Source organism: Eurypyga helias, unplaced genomic scaffold, assembly GCF_000690775.1.
Source record: "Eurypyga helias isolate BGI_N326 unplaced genomic scaffold, ASM69077v1 scaffold12344, whole genome shotgun sequence".
Classification (NCBI taxonomy): domain Eukaryota; kingdom Metazoa; phylum Chordata; class Aves; order Eurypygiformes; family Eurypygidae; genus Eurypyga; species Eurypyga helias.
In genome coordinates, this window is record NW_010246908.1 from 53,232 (window position 1) to 74,645 (window position 21,414).

At 36.7% G+C, this 21,414-nt stretch overlaps 1 protein-coding gene across 1 annotated transcript in view; it reads left to right on the top strand.

Moving 5' to 3' along the window:
* ATRNL1 (attractin-like 1) overlaps positions 1-21,414 on the top strand; it is a gene marked incomplete at its 3' end in the record, with an annotated part of 77,419 nt that overhangs the window by 39,205 nt on the left and 16,800 nt on the right. Inside the window, exons 10-15 of the mRNA XM_010150575.1 lie at positions 2,638-2,792; positions 9,760-9,844; positions 11,284-11,492; positions 13,582-13,700; positions 19,403-19,535; positions 20,581-20,762. Of these exons, the coding sequence (XP_010148877.1) occupies positions 2,638-2,792; positions 9,760-9,844; positions 11,284-11,492; positions 13,582-13,700; positions 19,403-19,535; positions 20,581-20,762 (883 nt within the window). The remainder of the gene's footprint in view (positions 1-2,637; positions 2,793-9,759; positions 9,845-11,283; positions 11,493-13,581; positions 13,701-19,402; positions 19,536-20,580; positions 20,763-21,414) is intronic.

Genomic DNA, 21,414 nt, shown 5'->3' on the forward strand with positions numbered 1-21,414 from the left:
CTTGTTTTATTCAGTATCATGTTGGTTTTGATTTCTTCATATCAATTAGGCACAAACTTTATGTTTATTGGAATGTGAGAGGGCGTTACCTTAATTCCTAGTGTGAACATTACTTCTAATAGACACACTGTAATCCTCCATCATCTAATATACCTGCATTGCTTTGCATTACTTGCATACTGCTGCAGCTGGCAACTGGGGAACTGTGCGGTGCTGGGCTTAGATAATGGCCTGAACCAGTGGAAACACCTGCTGGCTCCTGGGTATTTCTGTTACTGTGATAATACCATGCTGCTGTAGGGAACACTTGGCATCGGTGTAGTTAACGCGGACTAATGTTTGCAGATACACGCATATGTGCATAAATAATGAATTCAGTGTAAAGTGTGCTGAGACTCTCACGTAATTTGCATGGGGTTGATGTGTGTTGGAGAGTTCTGAAGATTGCTCTCATCAGTGATGCTGATGACTAGTGAAAATCATGGCCAAATTAACAAACTTGGTCTGTATTATGATTCTGCTGAATCTTGTGGAAAAGTTACTGTTATCAGGAGGGATGAAACTCAACACAGAATATGCACAAATTAGGGAAATCCCTCCCTGTACCGAATGGGGAGCAGGGCTGGGGCAATGCAGTTGCGTGACCCATAGAAAAGTGAGTAGCCCACAGAAAACACCGGGGGAGTTACTCTTATATCCACTGTGGAGAGGAGAGAGTCCTTAGTTTTTCCTAGAACAATGTACAGCTCTTTAGGCCTTTAGTGATCAAGACAACTATTACAGACAGCTGCAAGGCAGGATAATCAAGACAGAGCCTAGTGTATACCAATTAATATAAATTAAGAGGTAGGAGCTGTAGAAAACTGGTAAAGCAAAAGACACAAAGAAATCCATAGCCCGAATGGATAAGGACAACATGTTCTTAATATATTATCATTCTTTCTCCTCATAGCAGCAGTGTTCCTCCAGTACTAATTGAAATTAAAATAATGTCTTGTTCTACTTCCTTGTCATTCCTAATTTTATTGTTGCTAAGTGATAAGTTGAAACCAAATATCACGTTTTTCTGAACAGGTACCATTAATACTCTTTATCATGCTAATTCCTGGTTAGAAAAGCACACTTACATTGTGCTCTATTTTCAAAGTGCATTAATCAGAAATGCACTACAAAAATGCAAGTCACTTAACAAAACAACAGCAAAAAAAAAAAGTTACAAACAGAAGCACGTTGGTGGGTATGCTGGTGGCGTGAAGGACTTCCCGCATTTTTAAACAATTGAAAAAATAATCTCATTTAATTTCATTTGCTCTTTGGTATTTCCTTTGATGTTACCTTCTAGGGGGAATCTATTTAAATGACAGTATGAGAAGTTAGGTGTAATGCCTTCCCCTCTGCTTCTTTAAACATATGGTCTCCTATCACTTAAAAAATATCTTGAGTTTATTGATTGATTTACATCATTATGTCAACACAATGAGACACATGTGAAACTCCCTCCCCCAAACCCTATGATGAGGTAAAAATTATGGAACAAATGTTATCACTGTGATTCAAGACGGCATTATTCAGTCAGAAGGGAAGATTGCCAAGTCAGTGCCTTTATTACAGGAAATGAATGACAAAACAGTTTAATTCTAGGTGTGAGCAGTGTGCAGTAACACAAGTGAAAGTGAGAATCTAAAAGTGAAAACTTAATTGTAAAGATATATAAAAGGTTATTAGGGGAATGAAAATAATATTCTGTACTGGCGATTTAATCAGCTCTTCACAAACGTGTCTGCAGCTGGTCTACTTAACTAATTCAAGCTGGCAAAACCCACAGATAGTTCCTCTCCCCCTTGGTAAGATTTGTTTGCTGTGATTGAATCGAGTTTGTATTCTGTTCTCTCTACTAGCCCCCCGCCTGCCACTTGAAAACTGTTGTGTTGCTCACTCTTGGCTAGTGTTGTGGCCATGTTACTGCTCTGGCACAAAGCAGGCTGCACAGACACAGGCTAAAATGAATGAAGAGAGATCAAAGACCCAATGTGCCTGGGCTATTTTGGTGGGTTTTGGTACAGAAATTCTGTATGTTTGAATCTGCCAGCCTGAATATATTTTTGAAGCAGTGCAAGTGTTTTTCATCATAACTGGCATCTACAATTTCATTTGCTGATCTGAGTGTTCAATTAATAAAAAAAGAAGTCAGATACTTAGGATAATCTAAAGATTCTAATGGCCTTCTAAATAATTCCTTATTGCATTTCTTCAGCAAAAACCCAACATGGGTAAAAATACAGAAGAATAGGAATTAATAATATGAATAGGTTTCTATTAAGTTTTGAGTAAAATGTATCATTATTCATTTCTGAAGAATGTAAATGTGATATAATTTGCTTCCAATGTTTTTTGACAAACTGAATTTTTAATCTAAAATAAAAGACATGACTTTTAAAATGGATGATAAATATATTTGTGGTAACATGAGAAATTCATTATCTTAAAATAGTTAGAAATTGTTTAATCATATTTACTGAGTAATAGCTTTAATGTTTTCTTTTTATTTTATATTCTTTTCATCTATAAATATTCTTGGTATGTATATAGAATTTTTCATGTGTTAGTGTGTATTAATTTATTTTTATGTTTTGCCAGGACTATTCTGAAAGAGAGTGGTTTTGCAAGGTATCTTCATTCAGCTGTCTTAATCAATGGAGCTATGCTAATTTTTGGTGGCAACACTCATAATGATACTTCTCTGAGTAATGGTGCAAAGTGCTTTTCTGCTGACTTTCTTGCATATGATATAGGTATGTATTGTATCGTATTTTTCTTGTTTAAATTTTAAATATTACCGTGTTGCTTTCTCAAGTCCAGCTTGTGTGATAGTTTAAAGTTATGATCCCGAACTCCTTCAAGTTATTCATAAATTATATCATAAAATTAACCCCAGGCTTTTGTTCCATAATAGTCTTAATGTTTTAGTTTGTGGGGCAAAACATAGTAGCTAAAATGATCAATTTTTAAAAATGTGTTTAATACAGTCATGTCATATGAATAGTGGACATGTTTCTAAATGAATTGCAAGAACTGGTGCGTTTTGGTGTTATGACAGTTGAACAGAGATCCTTCTGGTTATTACCTCCAAGTGTTGACACCCCAAAAAAACCCAAATCTCTACGTAGTGCTATTAAAATATGATGCTGGAATTTAAACAAACAATAAACCCGCAAAAAAAGGAACCCCCCAAATTTCCCCATGAGTAACACTTGATAGGTGCCTCAGAAGATTTGGAACTGGTGGCAGTTTGGAACATGCATTGCTCAGTGTTTCGATCAAGGCACCACAATGGGTCTGAACTGAAAATCGGGGAGTGGAGAAGCCGAGGGAGGCGGCTGTCTGCAGGGCGAGGCAGCGGTAGTCAGGTGGTGATGCTTGTGAAACTGAGGAGGGTGGAGGTGCCACAACCTGAAGAGCAGTCTGGAAACAGGAAGTCCACGCCACAAGAAGTAGAGCGTAGAGAAAGAGCCTCTTGGGAGACTGTGGTAGATAACTGCGTGTAACTGAATTAGACACAGGTTGGGGCTGATAGCTGAGATGGATGGACTTTGCTGAGTATCTTCCTCTGACAAGCTGCTCTCTGCCCACCTCATACCTCTTCCTATGCATTTCAGATTAGAGTATTAATGAAAAGATTCCTGCCTTTAGAGTGACATACATTGCTTGATCAGGAGAACTGCCCTGATCTATTTTTGTCTCACATAGAGCAATACCCCACCCACACTCTAGGCCTGAGCAGTCTGGCCAAGTGGGAGGAAAATTTAAGAAAGACAGACTCAAACAGGGCTGTGAATGGCAAGTGGTATTAAGACCGATGGAAAAATGAGGATCATTCAGGAGATAATAAAAGGATGTGGATTTTGCAAGAGTGGCTGAGAGCTAAAAGATTGTTTATAAATATAACATAAGAATACACTTTGCCTTTTACCTTAGTTTTCCTCCAGTCTTGAGACAAGAGTAGGTGGGCGTAAGCTTTCACTCCGTAGAATGATCCCAACCATTAGGCTTGTGTAGCTATGGAAAAGCCTCCCTATAGGACTGTGGAGACTGTAAATCTAAGGTATTTGAGTGAGTCCATAATCTGTTTCCTGTCTTGTTCATTGCCACTGCTGTTCTTACCATAAATAGTTTTTCCCTTCCCTAATGTTCGCATCCATATTTTATGCATAGGCTGCAAATATAAACACACAGGTCAAAAAGCACAGCTACTTGTCCTGGGAGCTAAAAATTGGGAAATGTGTCAGAACAGTCTGGGACATGGAATCATGCATGATCCTCTTGAGAATAGCCTGTGGGTAATGCCTGGATCTATTTTTGGCAAGCATTTATCAGCTGACTACAGTGGTAGGAGAGGGTGAGACATGATCTGTTTTATAGGACTAGTTGATGGATCTATATGGCTTTCTGTACAGCTGTCAGTGCAGTGTGTTTGCTTTCATACGAAAATAATCAGTACATTCAGGATGTGGAACATGTATTATTTCCTGCCAGTTTCACCGAGTGTCCAAATAATGCCCTTTCAGAACAGTTGAATTTTTTTGACTGTATCCCTGTATTACATATTCTCTAGCTTCCTGTAGACATCTGTTGGTGTGAGCTATTGATCTTGTTCTCACTTCAGTTTGCATTTGTGTTTAATTTTTAATGAAACAGAGCGCCCTCCTCATTTTAGAGGATAATATTACTTATTGGTCTACATTTATCTGTAGAATGTGCACTTGAGAATCAATAGTATGAGTCCCAGGCTCTGAATATGTGTAACTTTCTGACTTTCACACACCAGGAGTTTTCTGTCCTACTTCTTGAAAACGTTGTATGCTGTTTGGTTTTTTGATTACAGTATTTAATATGGTACTTTTATTCTCTTGCAAGTCACATTCTCCATGTGTTCTCAAAGAGATGAAGTAGAAAAGGGTGTAGTAATTACTCTTTAGAAAAAATAAATCTATGATGATTGATTTGATACAGACTTAATCTTCTGTATTATTCATTTCACCAAATTAAAAACACACTCTTGCAACACACAAGAGAGGAAAAAAAAGTATTTATTGTTTTCTGAAAAAGTGTATCTAAGAATTAAATAATTATGGAATGGTATATTTCAGAATTTTATTTACTTTGTATCATGAGTTTTTGAACAATGCTTAGAAGAAAAAAAATATATGATGCTATCAGTATCACGTTTCCTAGATACCTTGCAAATGATGAAGTGTTATGCTCTGCCTTGTAAAAAATGGGTGCTGTCTGGAAACCAGCTGAATCCTGGAGATAGAGCCTATACTATTTATGTTCAAGTTGGGCTATAGAGTACTTTTGATTATATCTCTTATTATATGTGGCATAGTTTATGGATAGATTGCTTCAGCTTTTTATTATCCATGATGATGCTTACTGGTTTTCATATTAATGTGAAATAACCGTTTGGGCGGATTCATCTCGGTTAAATTTAGCTGTCTAAAAGGTTGGTTTCTAATAGAATCTGGTAATCCACACTGCTCCTCCAGTCAATGAGGGAGATAAGGATCTCCAGAGAGCAATTAATTTTAGACTGTTTAGGACAGAGTTGCGCCTTTTTTCTTCTTTTCTGGAATCAGTCACTGCTCTCTAGGTACTGAACTAAGTCGACATGCTAAGTTTTAGGTGGTTGAATGTGTCATGAGGCAAGAGCTCTCTTCAGTCATTTTAAATGCTTACTGCATCTCAATGTATTTTTTAAAGCTGAAGACTCAGATCTGTAGATGTTATAGAAACCATTTTGATGCCCTGTTTTTCATAATTTAATATTCTTTGGTCTATTTACTTACATAGCAGTAATACTTATTCTTTACTCCATAGAGCTTTCCACCCTTATTAGATTTAATACAACAAATACAACACACACATAGGCCTTAATGTCAGTAAATGATGTCGAAAATCATACTGTGTTTGCTGTTGGTCACTTGCCTCTTGGAACTGTGCAGTAAGTCTGGAAATTTGGGTACTTTGAAATGTTCAAAGGAAGCTTGAAGAAGATGGCTAGGGACAAATTCTATTTGGTTCTTTACCAAAACCCACCAAAAATCAGTTGGTTAACTATCTGTATTTTGTATTAACCAATCTGTACAGAGAAAATCAGATCAGGAATTTAAAGCTCAGCAAAAGTATTATTCTTGCACAATGCTGCGCTGTGTTCAGTAGTCATTGAGAAGGCTAGGAGGAGATAAGAGGGAAGGCTATTTGTAACGTGCTTCCCTCTCCCTTTTTTCTTGTACTCTACTGAAAAGACCTGCCAGTTTGACAAATACCATCAGTAAGGAAGGAATTATTGTATCTCCAGCCCTCAAGGGTTTCTTATCTCCAAACCAGCCTTTATTATGGTTTTATGGTTTTCCTTCAGCATTAAATTCCACTTTGTCTTAAATATAAGTACAGGGAAAACTATGTATTTGTATATATATGTTTGTAAAAATATAAAAAAATAATGTGCAACACTTTCTAAGATCAGATTAAGTTGTAGTGTGGGCGTATGAGGCGTAAGAGCTCAAACAGGCTCTTTCTGTTAATATGCAGTGACTTACAGCAGCAAGAACTTGATTTAAATTGTTATCAGCAAGGTTTTGCTGGCCAGTTGTAGTGTTAAAATGTTTGCTGTTTATAGCTTTTAAAATGGAAGAATTTTCTTGAAATAGAAATTAAATTCATAATTGTTTATCACTTTTTTCCAATAAATAATAACGCTCTTAATCTGAATTTCTTACATAATTCAAACACCATGGAGGCATCAAATGCTGGTGTTATGCTGGGATATGGGGAATACACAAGTTGTGATGACAAGTAATTAATTGGTGCCAGAGTACTGTGATATGTTGTGTTGAAACTTTCAGAAACATCTCTGGCTTGTATGTGCTTTCACTGTTCTAAGTAGAGAAAATAAAAAAGGAACAATTGTGAAAGATGAAGTGTATTAATACCATAGTTTTTATGATAATATGATAACAGTGATAGTGACAGTAGGTTGAAGATGAGGAAGAGGCAAAATTTTGGGGATGCACTGATCCTGTGAGACAGTGAATTAGACTTACTATATTTTATTTTTCTTAAAACTACTAAATTCATTCCGAGTCCACCATCTGATGTTGAAATTATTGCTGTTCGGACTGTCTGTGTCACTCTGGTAATAATGTGCTTTTAGTTTCTGTTTACAGAAATACTTTTTTAATAAAAATATATAATTGGTTTATCTGACAGAGCCACAGTCTGACTCTCTCTATGGGCTCAGGCTGTGATTCTCTGGAAGCCCACGTCAATCTAGCAGTGTATTACTGCAGTTTTGCCCATGGCTGTGCCATCCTACCCCCTCCCATGTGCCGAGCCCACCCTCATGTGGCCTTGCACCGAGCTGTTTCAGCATGGTATGCTAACAGGATGCTAACTGGACAAAGGTGACTCTCTGCAGTGCCAGAACAGCAGCACTCGCAGAGGTGAAATGGTGCGCCCCTACACCCCCTCCCCCCAACTTTAAGTAGAACTCCCTGAAATGCTTGTTCTGATGGTGATATTCCTTTATTTTTAAATCATATCTATAGCACAAATTATTCCAAATTCTAAAATTAAATAAGTATACCTTATTTTGATGTGGCTGTCATTGGAATCATATAGGTAAATGAATTCAGCAATGTTGAGTGAAAAACAACCTGGGTAATAATTGTGTTAGGACCTTGGAAACAGGTTTCAGATGCGCTCCCCACAGTCTTGCTGTATGCCAGCGACCTTTTCTGACTTTTGGTCTCTACAGGACGCTTCTTTGTGGTACTAAATCTGCAAAACTTCTGCAGACACGTACTCTTACCATGTCTGTGTATTATGGAGAGTATGCTGAGCAGATAGGTCTGGTCTTTGTGTCTTAGTGTCCACATGGGCAGCTTTGCCACTGGTTTAAAAGAAAAAGTGTCCTCTTTTCATTCTGGTTTCAAAACACGTTAAGGCAAAACACCAAGTGAGTCTTCACTGAGAATATCTGAAAGGACACTATACCTATCAAACACCTAAATATATACATGTGTTGTATACTTATATATAAAAATAAAGCCACACTTTCGTTTGGATTTGTTTGTCTCCCTTTAATTCCTTTTGAATTTTGGATGTAATCCTTATGTTTGTGTGTATACCAGAATATTTTTTTCTTTATATGAGAAAATTGTAACCCTCTGTCTGATATGAAAGTTTTCCTGAAAGTTTACTCTACCTGTCTCCAAAACCTGTTAGGATGACAAATTCTAGACATGCCTTACTTGCTCTGTAGAAAAGTAGTTTCTTTGCTCTGTTAAAAAGGGATTTCCTTGAAGTTTGAATTTCTAGGTGCACCCTATTTCTATTACTGTGGTATTTGAATATTTGAAGTCTGTAAAGTTCAACTAGGAAATAATGAAGAAAGGGCTAATTGTTCTAAGGAACTCATGTCCAAATCAGGACAGAAAAATGAAACCACACCAAAACCACTTTTGTAAATGCTCCTACAGCAGCACTAAAACAAATACACTTGAATAGTTAATTTGAAGTGAAGGTACTGATGCGACATTCATCTCAAATACTTGGTGAAAGGAAAGTAGTGAGCAGCATACTTAAGATACTGGAAGTAAGACAATAATGAGGTGGGCTGTGCAGCTGGAAGTGGTAGTTTACCTTAAAGCACTTATGAAAAGAAGTGTTTACGGTCGCAGATATTCAGTGAAATACATGTGAATTGAACTCCTTTTTCTAATTTGAGGGTGTGTAATGTTAGGGAAATATTACTGATTACTTGATGACCATGATGGCAGTGGTTGTCACTGTGGGTGTTGAAACTGGCTGTGAAGGCAGAAAACTGTATAATAAAGGGACAGTTTGTGCGTGTCCTCTGGCCTTGATAAATGCCATGCTAGATAAGTGTTGCTGACAGCTCCTTGGAGTACCTCCTCAACAGATGCATCTAAAAGGAGTACCTGTTGATTTATTCTTGAGCAGTGCAAATACAGCTTCTCTGAACTAGTGACAGCAGCATGCTCAAATCCTGCAATTTCTAGAAGTGTAGACAAATCTCTATGGTTATTAATCCTCTCTAGAAAATCTGTGCATTTAACAGGGGATCTACCTGAAAATCCAAAGCCTACTTAAAAGTAAATGAGAAAAAGAACCCAAAATTACAAAATGGTATTAGTGGAGTGTATTTAAAGACTCATAGAATATATATCACTGTTCTGTGATTTATGTTGATAAATGTATATCACTGCAAATAAAGACTCTAGAAAGACCCTATGATGTCTGAATAAATAACATTTAAATAGCAGAATAAAGCAGATTATTAGGAAAGAAACAGCTTAGCTTTCACCTACTGGCAACAGAAGTCTGTCAAATCCTGCTGATTTTGAAGAACAATTTATAAAAACCCTGGAAACTAATACTAAGAATGGTTTTAAATATGTCAATCACTTTTTGTTTTAAAGTCTGTGAGACCAATAGGTAATGAAAGCATGTTAAGAACATTTGACGGTGGTGAGGTATAGATGGTCTGTTTTTAGAATGGAGGCAGTATGGTTTACCTACACTGATCCATCTGGGTAAGGAGAGTGAATAGACAACAGTTGTTGGATGCTTAAAATACAAAAAAGTGTCTGCTAAAATCTGTTTTGCATATATTTTGCTGATAACTGTTGGAATAATTTTATATATGTTTTCAAAGGCTTTTGTTTTTTCTTGCAGCTTGTGATGAATGGAAGATTTTACCAAAACCTAATCTGCATCGAGATGTCAACAGATTTGGTCACACTGCTGTTGTCAGTAATGGGTAAATGAAGTGTATTTTACGTTTTTCTGACCATTTTTCTGAATGAAAAAGCTGTGGCAGAAGTTATACCTATGTGAAGTATGGTTCAATGACACACAACTGATCTAATTTATTAATGTGAAAAGTACTGTTCGTCAGGGACTTTACTTGTCTTAGATAATCAGTACAGCTAATTATCAATTTGACATACTGTGGGATCTGTTCAGTGGCATTTTATATGAAGCTTCTAGTGTACTGAAGTGTTTCCTCAGGGTTGTGAACTACACTGAATTTGAAATTCAGTACCAACTATAATCCCCACTTTGCAGCATCCTGTAATTCCTTGTTCTTCTTCAATCATGAAGTCAAAAGCATGTAACTAAAATTTGCTTGAGAGAAGCAAGATTTTGAAGATACTGATACAGTGCACATCATTAACCACTTGCAGGAAAAAAAGGCTGTCAACATTTAGACTATATTAAATATATTGCTTATCCTCGAGACAATGTAGCATACTTCCATGGCATTTGCTGACTAGAGGTGAGTACTCAGTAAAGCATCATCATGGGTATGTTCTGTATAGATCAGAAGTAATGGAGGTGGTAAGTAATACTACAAATAAGTGTGATTTTAACAAAAATAGCAGTAAATTGTAACTCTCTATACAGAGCACTTGAAATTAATCAATGAACATATTACTTCATTAAGAGAAAACTGCTTGGAATTAATGAATTCAGCAACTGGTAATTTTTATTCTGATTTGTGTTTTAAGACATCTAAGCTATGTCTGATAATTTAAGAACTGTCACTTTCAATGATTTTTTTGTTTGTGTGTTTTTTTTTTTTTTTACAAAAATGTGTAGTCCGAGATACTCTCCAAAGATTTCTTCTGTTGGAAACATATATGATACAACAGATACACAGGTTCTTAAAATTAACTTTTACCTGAGACTGTTCTTAATTTTAAATGAGAAGGGTAAGACCTCAGGTCTAGTCTGCTGGTTCTGATGTCAGCAGCTCCTGCACTGGAAATGTTACCCACCTGAAATATCCATCTGCCAAATATTACTGGCTGTCTTAGAAATCTTCTTGAAGAAAATCTTCTCATTTCCTGCAGCACATTATTTCACACTCTCTTCTCATTATCTAACTCAAAAAGAGAGTAGTTTCCTTCATAGCTCTACTTTCTTCTTTCCAGACATTTGGCCTCTGTAACTCATTAATACATACAGCAGAGTGCACCTTGAGCAATTTTTTTTTGTCTAAACTTCCATGGAGAAATACATTGAAAAATGTATCAATCTTTGAGACCACTGACACATCTTTAATAAAGAGACATGAACAATGCTTTTATAACATTAGGTGTTATTTTTTTATTGTGTATCAAGCCAGCTAAAGAAATCAAGAAAATGTGTCTATAGCTACAATAGCAGTTATATTTACTTGTTTTTACCCAATAGTTCCATGTATATATTTGGGGGATTTTCGAGTGTTCTTTTGAATGACATCCTTGTCTACAAACCTCCAAACTGTGAAGCATTCAGAGATGAAGAGCTGTGTAAAAACGCTCGTCCAGGGATAAGGTGTCTGTGGAACAAGAAGCATTGTGAATCCTGGGAATCTGGACATGCTAATAACATACTTAGAGCAAAATGTCCTAAGAAAACAGGTAAGTAAATTCTACTCTTTCAGGGATAAATATGCAATTTGATGCAGGAAGTCTTCCTACACACAGGTGTGCGTGTGTGTGTATTTATATGTGTGTGTGTATATTTATGCACACACACACGTGTATATATATAAATGCCTTCAAATTTTTCTGATTCCATGAAAGCAAAGCAGCGATGAGAGCACAGATGCATGTTGCAAGTGATATCTGGCGTTACAGGCATATGGCACTCTCATGTCAATATGTAAGGCAGTAAGAGAGAGGGAAAGTATTGCTGTTTCAAGTAGATTACCTATCAAACAGGAGTATTTGTATAGAAGAATATAGTACAGTCACAGCTAGAAAACAGCTTGAGGCAAATAAGCCCTTTGCTGCAATATGTCAAAACAGGTTCAGGTTTGTCATGTGAATTTCTGTGCAGCATTGTGATAGCTGTATTGTTTGAAACAGCAATTTAGTGTTATAAATAACTGTTGCACCCTAGTCCTTAGTATTTTGGCTTGTCATAAATAAATTGCTTGTGAAAGTGTTGTTCTTATACTTCACATGAACAAAATATGCAACCTTGCAATATATACCTCCTATTTTGCTGTGCATCTTCCAGCATGGTGTAAAATTGCTAACCAAACTTTGGCTGTGTGCTACATGCACTAACTGCCGTTTAATTAAACTGCCTGCTTTTAATGTTTGTTAAAAAATTATTGTCTCTGCTATTAATCAATGCTTCAAGACATTTTGTTTTTCTATTAGCTTTTATTTGTTTCTGAACTAAATATAAAGTTGTGGTCTTGGATCAAGTTGTGTTATGTAACCAAATGGTTAGCTGGGTAAAACCTTCTGAAGAACTGCTTTGGTACAGTCTTATAACATTTATGGCTCTAGAATCCAGAAAGCTTTAGCCCTTTATAAACGAGGGATCCTGAGGAGTACATTTGGAAGTAATATGGGTGAAAGTGGATCTTATAAAAAGCTGTTCATATCAACAGGTGGTTAAAAAAAAAAAACCCAAAACTGCAAAACAAAGCACAGATGGGGTGAAGGAAAATAAAGAATTTAGGGCAGTTTCTAAAGTTTCTAACAGCTTCTGCACTGGGAATAAACTACAACTGAATTTGCAAGAGATGAGGGGTGTAGAATTCCAGTTCCAAAGAAATTGTGCGGACAGCACTGCTTCACTTCCAGTTTCAGGGAGTAATATCCTGCCAAAAGCTACTTTTTCATATATTCTTTTATAGCACTTGCCTCGACTGTTAACCGGTTGGGACTCTCATCTGAGAAATGGCTGATCAACAGAAATTTCAGTGGGTTTTCAAAAGATCAATTCTTGGATAACATGGCTTCTTTGTTAAAGAAGTCTCCTAAACTTGCATGATCCCAAGACTAAAGAAGCCAAACCACACAGGAGTTAAAACACAGTAATCATTGTAGGAGATAGTAGGAATTCTCTTATTTTGGGTCATGGTGATTTTTCGAGTTTTTGCATCCTTTAAACAGAAGTAATCATTTGTGTCCCAAGCTGTTGTAAATAACATACATTTTAGTCCAAGTCTTGAATGCGTGTATTAAGGATTTAATGTGAGTGCTTCCTCAAATATATTTTGTATAGAAACGGGAGAACTATAGCTTACCAACTATCATTAGGTCTATAAATTTATTTATAAAGACTGAAAATGTCTGTGTTTTGCTAATATCTCAGATTTTCTTGTTTACTACTTCTACCCTTGCCTTCTTGCATAGCAATGTAATGTTTTATCAGAAACCTGCATCTGAAGAAAATCTTTCTTCTGTGTTAAAGGATTGAAGAATGCATAGTTCACGGAACTTTCTGATACTCTGAACTCACACTGTGCTCAGGGAATTTGTATGCTGCAAATCAGTGACTATTTTTTTTAGTCGACATGAGACTTAGGAACCTTCAAATATAGTTGTTACTAAAGGAATTTTTAAAGGAGTAAATCTTATTAACTGAATAGAATTAATTTCCTACAGTAACTTAAACCTTTATGAACGGCTACAGTTCGAATGAAGGATGTAACAGAAAACACTCTGGTATTATTCTCTTTCTTTTTGACTTCCATGTGTATTACAGCTGCTGCAGATGACAGATGTTACCGGTACGCAGACTGTGCGAGCTGTACTGCCAACACAAACGGGTGCCAGTGGTGTGACGACAAGAAGTGCATTTCAGCAAATAGTAACTGTAGTATGGTGAGTCTTTGCAAATCTGTGACCATCTCCTTAACACTGTTTTTCTACCTACACCAGAGGCCTGTTGCAGCAAATGAAATAGGTACAGTAGCTTGTTTTGAACACAAACATGAAGTTATTTGCCTGGATTTTGCAGTGAATGTGTTGCAGAGGGCAGAGTTGGACTGCAGCAAAGATATCTGTTCCAGGGGCGTGGGAGAATCAACGTATTTCTTCAGCATTGTGCTAGCCCACTGTATTTCTCTGAGAACCATACTATTATCTCCTGATTAATGACATTTGGAGTGTCCCAGAGACATAGTCAACTTGAATTTTGTGTGTGTGTGGTGTAGAGTACACAGGCAGAAACTTTGGAATCCCATGAAGGGTGGCTGTTTGGTTTTTTTTCCCTTTCATACAGGAACAGGGTGGTCTTGTTAGTCTTGGTATTCTGATTATTGATCATCATAGACATGTTTTTCTTTAAGTCATGGAGCTACCTGTCATCTCATTAAAGGAATATGAGATCAATTGACTGGTGATGATTTGGTAAGATTGTTCTGATCTTTGTACAGACAAGCAGGAAGGACATATAGATACATACAAGCTTGTATTTTTTGATTTTTAGTATTGCTTACTGCCATGTTTTGTACTTTATGTAGTTGTCCACCAGCTGCTGCATCTCTTGCTTGTTCATTTGATTTTTGACAAGCTTATCATAGTACTTTCGCTTTCTAAATTTTGCCTCCTTATGTTTTTCTGCTAGCTCCACACACCTGGCTGTACTTGAGTTCAAAATCCTTTCTTTTTCTTTACACACTTCCATTAGTAAAAATAGCTTGCACTCTGGTTTGAACCTGGTGGAAATCAATCTTGTTCTCTAGACAGACAAATTAAGGTGTGAGTTGGATTGAATTTGACTCAGATCTTGTCCATTCAGTGTGAGCACAGCCAGCTCTAATCACTGGCATTTGTAGCTAGTCACTACTAATAAAAGCAATGCAGACACAAATTCATCAGCAGCCTTGTTATAAGTCTGTCAGTGATTTCACGTTCCAGACACTAATGGTTAGTTTCCTTTGTGATCTTCAAGGGCTCTTCCTTTCCTAACACATTGTACTATATTAGGTGCCAATTTCCTAACTGTGGTTTTCAACTCGTAAGCAAGGAACAGTTGCGAAGCAGCAGACCATCTTCATCCCTAATAAATGTGGAGCACTGGGTATGTTAGCACAAGCTTCTCAGTTCAGTATCCTTCTTTGACAACCATTCATTACCAAGGTTATCATCATAATTAGCAACTGATGCACCAGTCTTCTCTAAATCATTTTCTGTCTTTTACCGAGGGTTTGAAGTGGATAGCAAAGGCTGTTAGTGGAGTTACTAAAAAATGGGATAGTGACAATTCGTCAAAATGAGTTCTGAAAAGAGTTACTATTATAAGTTGAAGGTGGCTATTGCAAAACTAGTGTATTGTGTGGGAGATGCTGGAGACAGAATTTTGCAGCTATTTACATAAATGGTCCAAAACAGCATCAAGAGAATAGCACCATGTGGAGAAATGGCATGGATCAGGCTGATTAGCCATTTTCATAGACCACTACTTCTGGACTGGGCCCACAAAGTGAAAATGTGTGACAGTACTGTGATGGTAATATGGGATAACAAGCTGTAGGCTCAAACATCACGAGGAGAAAGCTCCATTTTTGAAGCTGTACAAAGACCTGGATGAATTACTTACATCATAGAACATCCAGATGAGACAGACAATAATGTTTTAGAATCTGTTGCTTTCGCTTCATAGAAATTGGCCAGCATACTAAAGATATGTTGGTGATCAGCTTGGCATTGGCCTTGTGGTCATGGATACTTGCAAAGCAGTGACTCTTCTGATGATTGGAAGGGCTGTAAAATACGGAAATTTCCCTGAAATAACTGTTTGGACAGATAGACTTACTTACATAAGTAGTACTAACGCTTTGATGATAAACATATACCTGCCTATGCTCACCCCCTGATGTGGGTCAGCACATTAATAGGACACTATATTCTACTACTATGCAGACTCAGGGATCATCAAGGTATATGTCATTACAGTCGTATATCTGATGTATTTGCTAGCAGAGGATTGCAACGCCAGGTCTGTCTGGAGGTCTGTCTCATTTCAGCACAAGCATGCTGGGTTGGTTTTTGGTTTTTTCCATAAAAACTCACATAAGTGGGGTACTTCTGCATACTCTGGTTTTAGTTGGCCCTGTGCAGATATTGAGGGGTGAATGCTTATCCTGTCTTGCCCAACTGAGAAACAATTTACTTTAAAATATGTGGAGTGTTTCAAGATGGTACTGAAATTTGGCCTGTGAGTAGATTGAACAGCATGTTAACAGTAGTGCCTTGTTGTCTGTTTTCTACCATTAAACGTAACAGACAAAATCTCTAACAGGTACAGTAAGGCGTTTGAAGGTTGCCTTGAGAAATTACACTATTGAAATTACCCAGACTGCTTAGAGTGATTTTACGTAATACACTGAACTTATTCTATAATAAAATGTAGTACTTATGAAGTTTATAAATATAAGCTTTACTTTTAAGTACTTTTGAAGTACTTATAAGTACTGCTTATAAGTTAGTTAATTTTAATCTTTGTTGAGATTGATGAATATTAAAAATGGTAAGATCACCAACTTTCTTTCAGAAACGTGCAGATAGAGATACTGGTTTGCCTTAGGGTCAAAAGCAAGTACTATACTGTCATTAATACTGCCTTATGCCAAATGCTGACCTAATGAAATACAACATGCTGATATCTGTATAACTTCCTCTTTCAAGCTCTTTCATGGAGCTTCTTGCTCCATGGTCTGTTTTTAGCTTTGAAATAATTGGGATCAAGAGCCCCAGGTATGCATGCAATACATGAATGCAATACTTCTTTTGGTCAGCATACGTCCTGTGTCTTTTTCAAGTAGAGGGCATGTGATTTCCGTGTTTTAGACAGACTGTGATGGGAAGAAGCACAGCTGAGATATTTCTGCATGTCGTCTTTCATGGTGGGAGTCCTTGGATGCTACACTAGTACCAATAATAATCATAGCAATCTACCTACATTTGAGTAATTCAAAGAATAGTCAAGGGGAAATGTATAAAGTACTGGAAGGAATTATGAATAGGATCAAACTTATCTTGGAGGTAAACCAGAAAATTTAAGACCAAGGAGCACCCAACAGTAAGATTTGGGAGTACTTTTAGAGAAATAATAGCAAATCTTATAGATTAATAATTTACAGTTAGACTAGGGAAACTAGACAAGACTATACTGTTAACCTGAAAAATGCAGGAAGAGGAGAGGAAGGTATATTATTTAATAGCAATTTCCAAAATTCTAAGATGAACTACTGTAATATTTTCATTCTACACTGGATAGGCAGAAAATCACTGCAGTTCGTAAGTCTGTCTACGTGCCACCCTATCAAGATCGGTACGGAAAAAATCTAAGTAAATCAGACATAAGTGGGAAACTTTATATATAACATAATTTACTCATACATTGGTGTGTAAACATTATAAATATCCTACAGCAATATAGAACTTCACTAACAGATGGGCTGTCATATTTCTGAATTTCATTGCGTTTGGTAGCTTAAGTTATAACCATAATATTGTGTTAATATGAATTACCTATTGGATTCACATCTACATTGAACTAATGAGATTTTCAGGCAAGCAATGTTTAAATTGGATTTAAGGGAAATAAGTACTGGGAATAAGGGAATACAACAGAGAACATTATTACAGAGTAGTCACTAGTACTTTGAATTTTATTTTAAACATTAAATAACCAGCACACAACAAGCTTCATGATTAGACAATAATAGAACAAATATCTGGTTTAGTTGGAAAATTGTAATCTGTATGTAATAGCACTAAAGATTGTTTTTGAAAATTATACAATCTGAATGCTTAAGGATTTTGACTGTGTCATCATGAAGTGTTAAAAGTGAGTACTGAGGTATTTACATGAGCAGATGGTGGTTACTTGTTCTCTAAAATTCATTTTAAAGAATCTCTCAGTCAGTTTTGTGAATATGCATCATGACTGAGTGAAACTAAATGTGTGTTTTTCCAAAGGCTTTTTGTGCTCTACTGTTTGCATGCATTTATTGTCCTGGATAGACAGACATTCTATTACTTTATGGCATTGCCTTTGGCTCTGTTTCATACTGTGGTGTAGATCCTTCTCTCAGAACTGTTTCTCTGGTTCTTTTTGCTGCATAGTAGTCTGTCTTATAGATCGGAAAAATAATGAGGACCTTTAATAAGCTCACTGATGGACAACTGATCCAGTAAAGGCAACAAACAAATCTTTAAACAGCAGTTCTTCAGCAAGAATGAAGCTGATCCTGCGTGAGAATGAAAGTTCATTTTTAACAATTGCATTATTCCAGGACTTATAAAAAATAAAAGGAGTCCGGTTGTCTTTCCTCCTGACTGCAGTAGGTTGATGCCCTCTCATCATCATTCCAGTACCACCAGCTGTGTAACTTATTGCCATATTGCCCCTTTAGATGTGCTTTGTCATACTCTGGGAGACTATTAGAAAGGAAAGCAATCAAAATTGTCATGTAAACCATACCTATGCTGTCTAAGTGCAATCTGGTTTTGCTGCTGTGCATGAATGAATCTTCTGTTGTTAGAGAGTTGTTGGGGTTGGACAATATGACCTCCTGAGAGCCCTTCCAACCTCAACCATTCTGTGGTTCTGTGAGTATAAAGCTGTCTTCAATTAGGACTTACCTTTAATTATTATCTTGAAACTAACTTAGTAGACACAGCCTTATGGGTAAGCAGATGAATTGGCTGAGGATTTTGGGCAGTTATTAAATAAAGTTATCAATATTATGTCTTAATTAAAAGTACTGTGCAGGGGGGAAAAAAGATGATTTGTATTAAAAATGCCTAACTTGTAAAAAGACCTCAATTTTCAGGAAAAAACCAAACCAAATCCTTCAAAAAACCCAAGTAAAAAATTCTTTCAGTGTTTACTCCTTGTATACTAAGGCACCAAAGGAAAAATGTTATTCCTGGTTTTATGTCAGTACTTGACAAAATGATTTCCTGTAGATCCTGTAAATTTTATACTGGCTGTGTTGAATACAGTTTTTCAGTTAAATCTATAAAATAACCTGATTAAAGTTTTTGACAAATCCTTCTTGTGTTTTGTGACTACTGGTATATAACTCATATTTTTTGTTTCATTTAATCCAGATTAAACAAAGTTAACTGTAGTCATGCACCTTCAGCCTATGATGCATATTTATTTTACACCTGTACGTTACACAGTTTTTTATGTTGTTTGATTTTGTTGCCTGCTTTAACCTGTAGGGGTTGAAATAATTTAGTGAGACCATATCCATGGACTATCTCAGAAATATTTAGTTTAGTTATTTAAGCTCTTCCTCGGCTCTGTAGAGGGACATGACATCTTCAAATCACTGTGACCCACTCAAACTTCGTTGCGTAGGACAGCTGGGGTGATTTGTGTTCTGGAGGTGCATTTTGTACTCTCCACAATGATTAAGGGAGTATAGGCAAGAGCTTAAATTCAGCATTTAGGTGGCTCTGATTTTCTGAGAGGGATGCACCTGCTGCGTATTTCAGGTTGAATTCTGGTTTGTTGGTAATTCAACGTATATTTGAGATGCTGTTTTTTTCTTTTGCTTTTATAGTCAGTTAAAAACTACACCAAATGTCATGTGAGGAATGAACAGATCTGCAATAAACTGACCAGCTGCAAAAGCTGCTCGCTCCACCTGAACTGCCAGTGGGACCAGCGGCAGCAGGAGTGCCAGGCATTACCTGGTAAGGGCTGTGGGGCAGGCTTGCTGTTGTTGGTAGTTGTTTCAAAACAGAGTACATTTCCTCCATTATCACCAAAGAGTATGTGTTCTGTGAGTAAACCTAGATTTGTTTTACTCATGCTGGATCTTCCCACCTGGCTGTCCCTGTACAGGTGAACACAGATGTAATTACATCACTGATTGGTCTATCAATGTTCTCTTCAATCTTATTAGGACCGAGAATAATATTAGTGAAGGCATGATGGCATGTACCTCTGTGATGAGTTCTAGCCTGTGGGGATCACTGAGTGCAGAGCTGAATTGCCATGCTGAGTCCTTTAATGCTACATATTCACTGACACTTTTACTTTTGCTAGCTGGGGTTTTATCTTATAAATTATACTTCAATTATATTTCAATTTTCCTGTGCAGATAAGACCAACGATCTAATTTCTTGATTGTATCACGTTGATGATACTATGAAAGCAGTGAATATTAAAACGCTCATATCAAATATTCTCAGAAGGTGACTGTTAACATTCTGAAATAATATTTATTCTGTAATTCATATTCATAACTACATATATACAGTCAGGTATCAGAACCTTTTCCATTTGATCTCTAGGTCCAGATGAAGTTAATGAACGCAGTGTTTCTTCACAAAGATTATTCATTTAATAACTTTAATAATTTTATTCTGTGCAATTTAAAACTGCATTTGTGTAATCTTTTGTACAGATCAACTGTAACAGCTGCTCTGAATTACTTACTCCTCTTTTAATAGTTATTGCAATCTCAATAATGCTGAAATATGTTGAAGAGAAAATATTTTCTAAGCTGTTATCTGAATTTCCTACCATTCTGATAGCATTAGTATTTAGGCAAATATAAATGCAAAGATAGGATGATAAAGCAGATTTGGTCTCAGATTTTGAAATTTGAAATTTACATAAATTGAATCTAGGATGTATTTTGAATTATGACCCCTGGAAGATAAAATTCAAACTCCCTTAGGTTTGTTAAAAGATTTTTTCATATCATCTGCAATCGTATGCTTTTTTTACTAGCTCATCTATGTGGGGAAGGATGGAGTCATATTGGAGACGCTTGCCTTCGCATAAATTCTAGTCGTGAAAGCTATGACAATGCCAAACTGTATTGCTACAATTTAAGTGGGAATCTTGCCTCATTAACAACCTCAAAAGAAGTGGAATTTGTTCTGGATGAAATACAGAAGTACACACTTCAGGTAACCTCAGTAACTGTAATTGATGCTTATGTGGATTTAATTTGCTTTAAGAAATCTGTTTTAGGGATTCATTCAAAGAGAGGAAAGTTTATGCCTTCAAAGGAATGTGTGATGCTAAAGACTGATGTAAGTGGTGTGTAGGATATTAAGGAAATCTCTTGTTTACAGCAAATGACACAGCAGTTCCCAAGTTTCTCCTTACCAGACTTAACTGCTAGCAAGTTACTGTTTACTTTCAAGATGTGACTCAAGGGAATTGCTGGAACACTGATCTGGGAAATCCCAGCCCTCTCACACTTGAGAGCAGGAGTCAACAAGACAACAGAATTTTCACTGTAACAGAGAAAAATAAAAATCCTGACTTTGACATCAGTATCCATAAAGCTGCTTGCAGGATTGTTTTTGGGTGGTGAATAATTAGGCTGCAAGCAGTTGAGGGCTGGGAGGTATTAAAGATGTATACTTTTTCAGCAAACTCCAGCTTCCTATGTCACTGGTGTATGGGAACAAAGGGTCACAGAGAAGCTGTACCAGTATGTGAAGCATGTAGAAATTCCCTGCATAGCAGCGCCAGAATGAGCTAGGAGCTAATTAGCTTTCTGTGATAATGGTGGGGGAGGGAAGGGCTGAAAGCTCTTATGTGCCTCTGGCA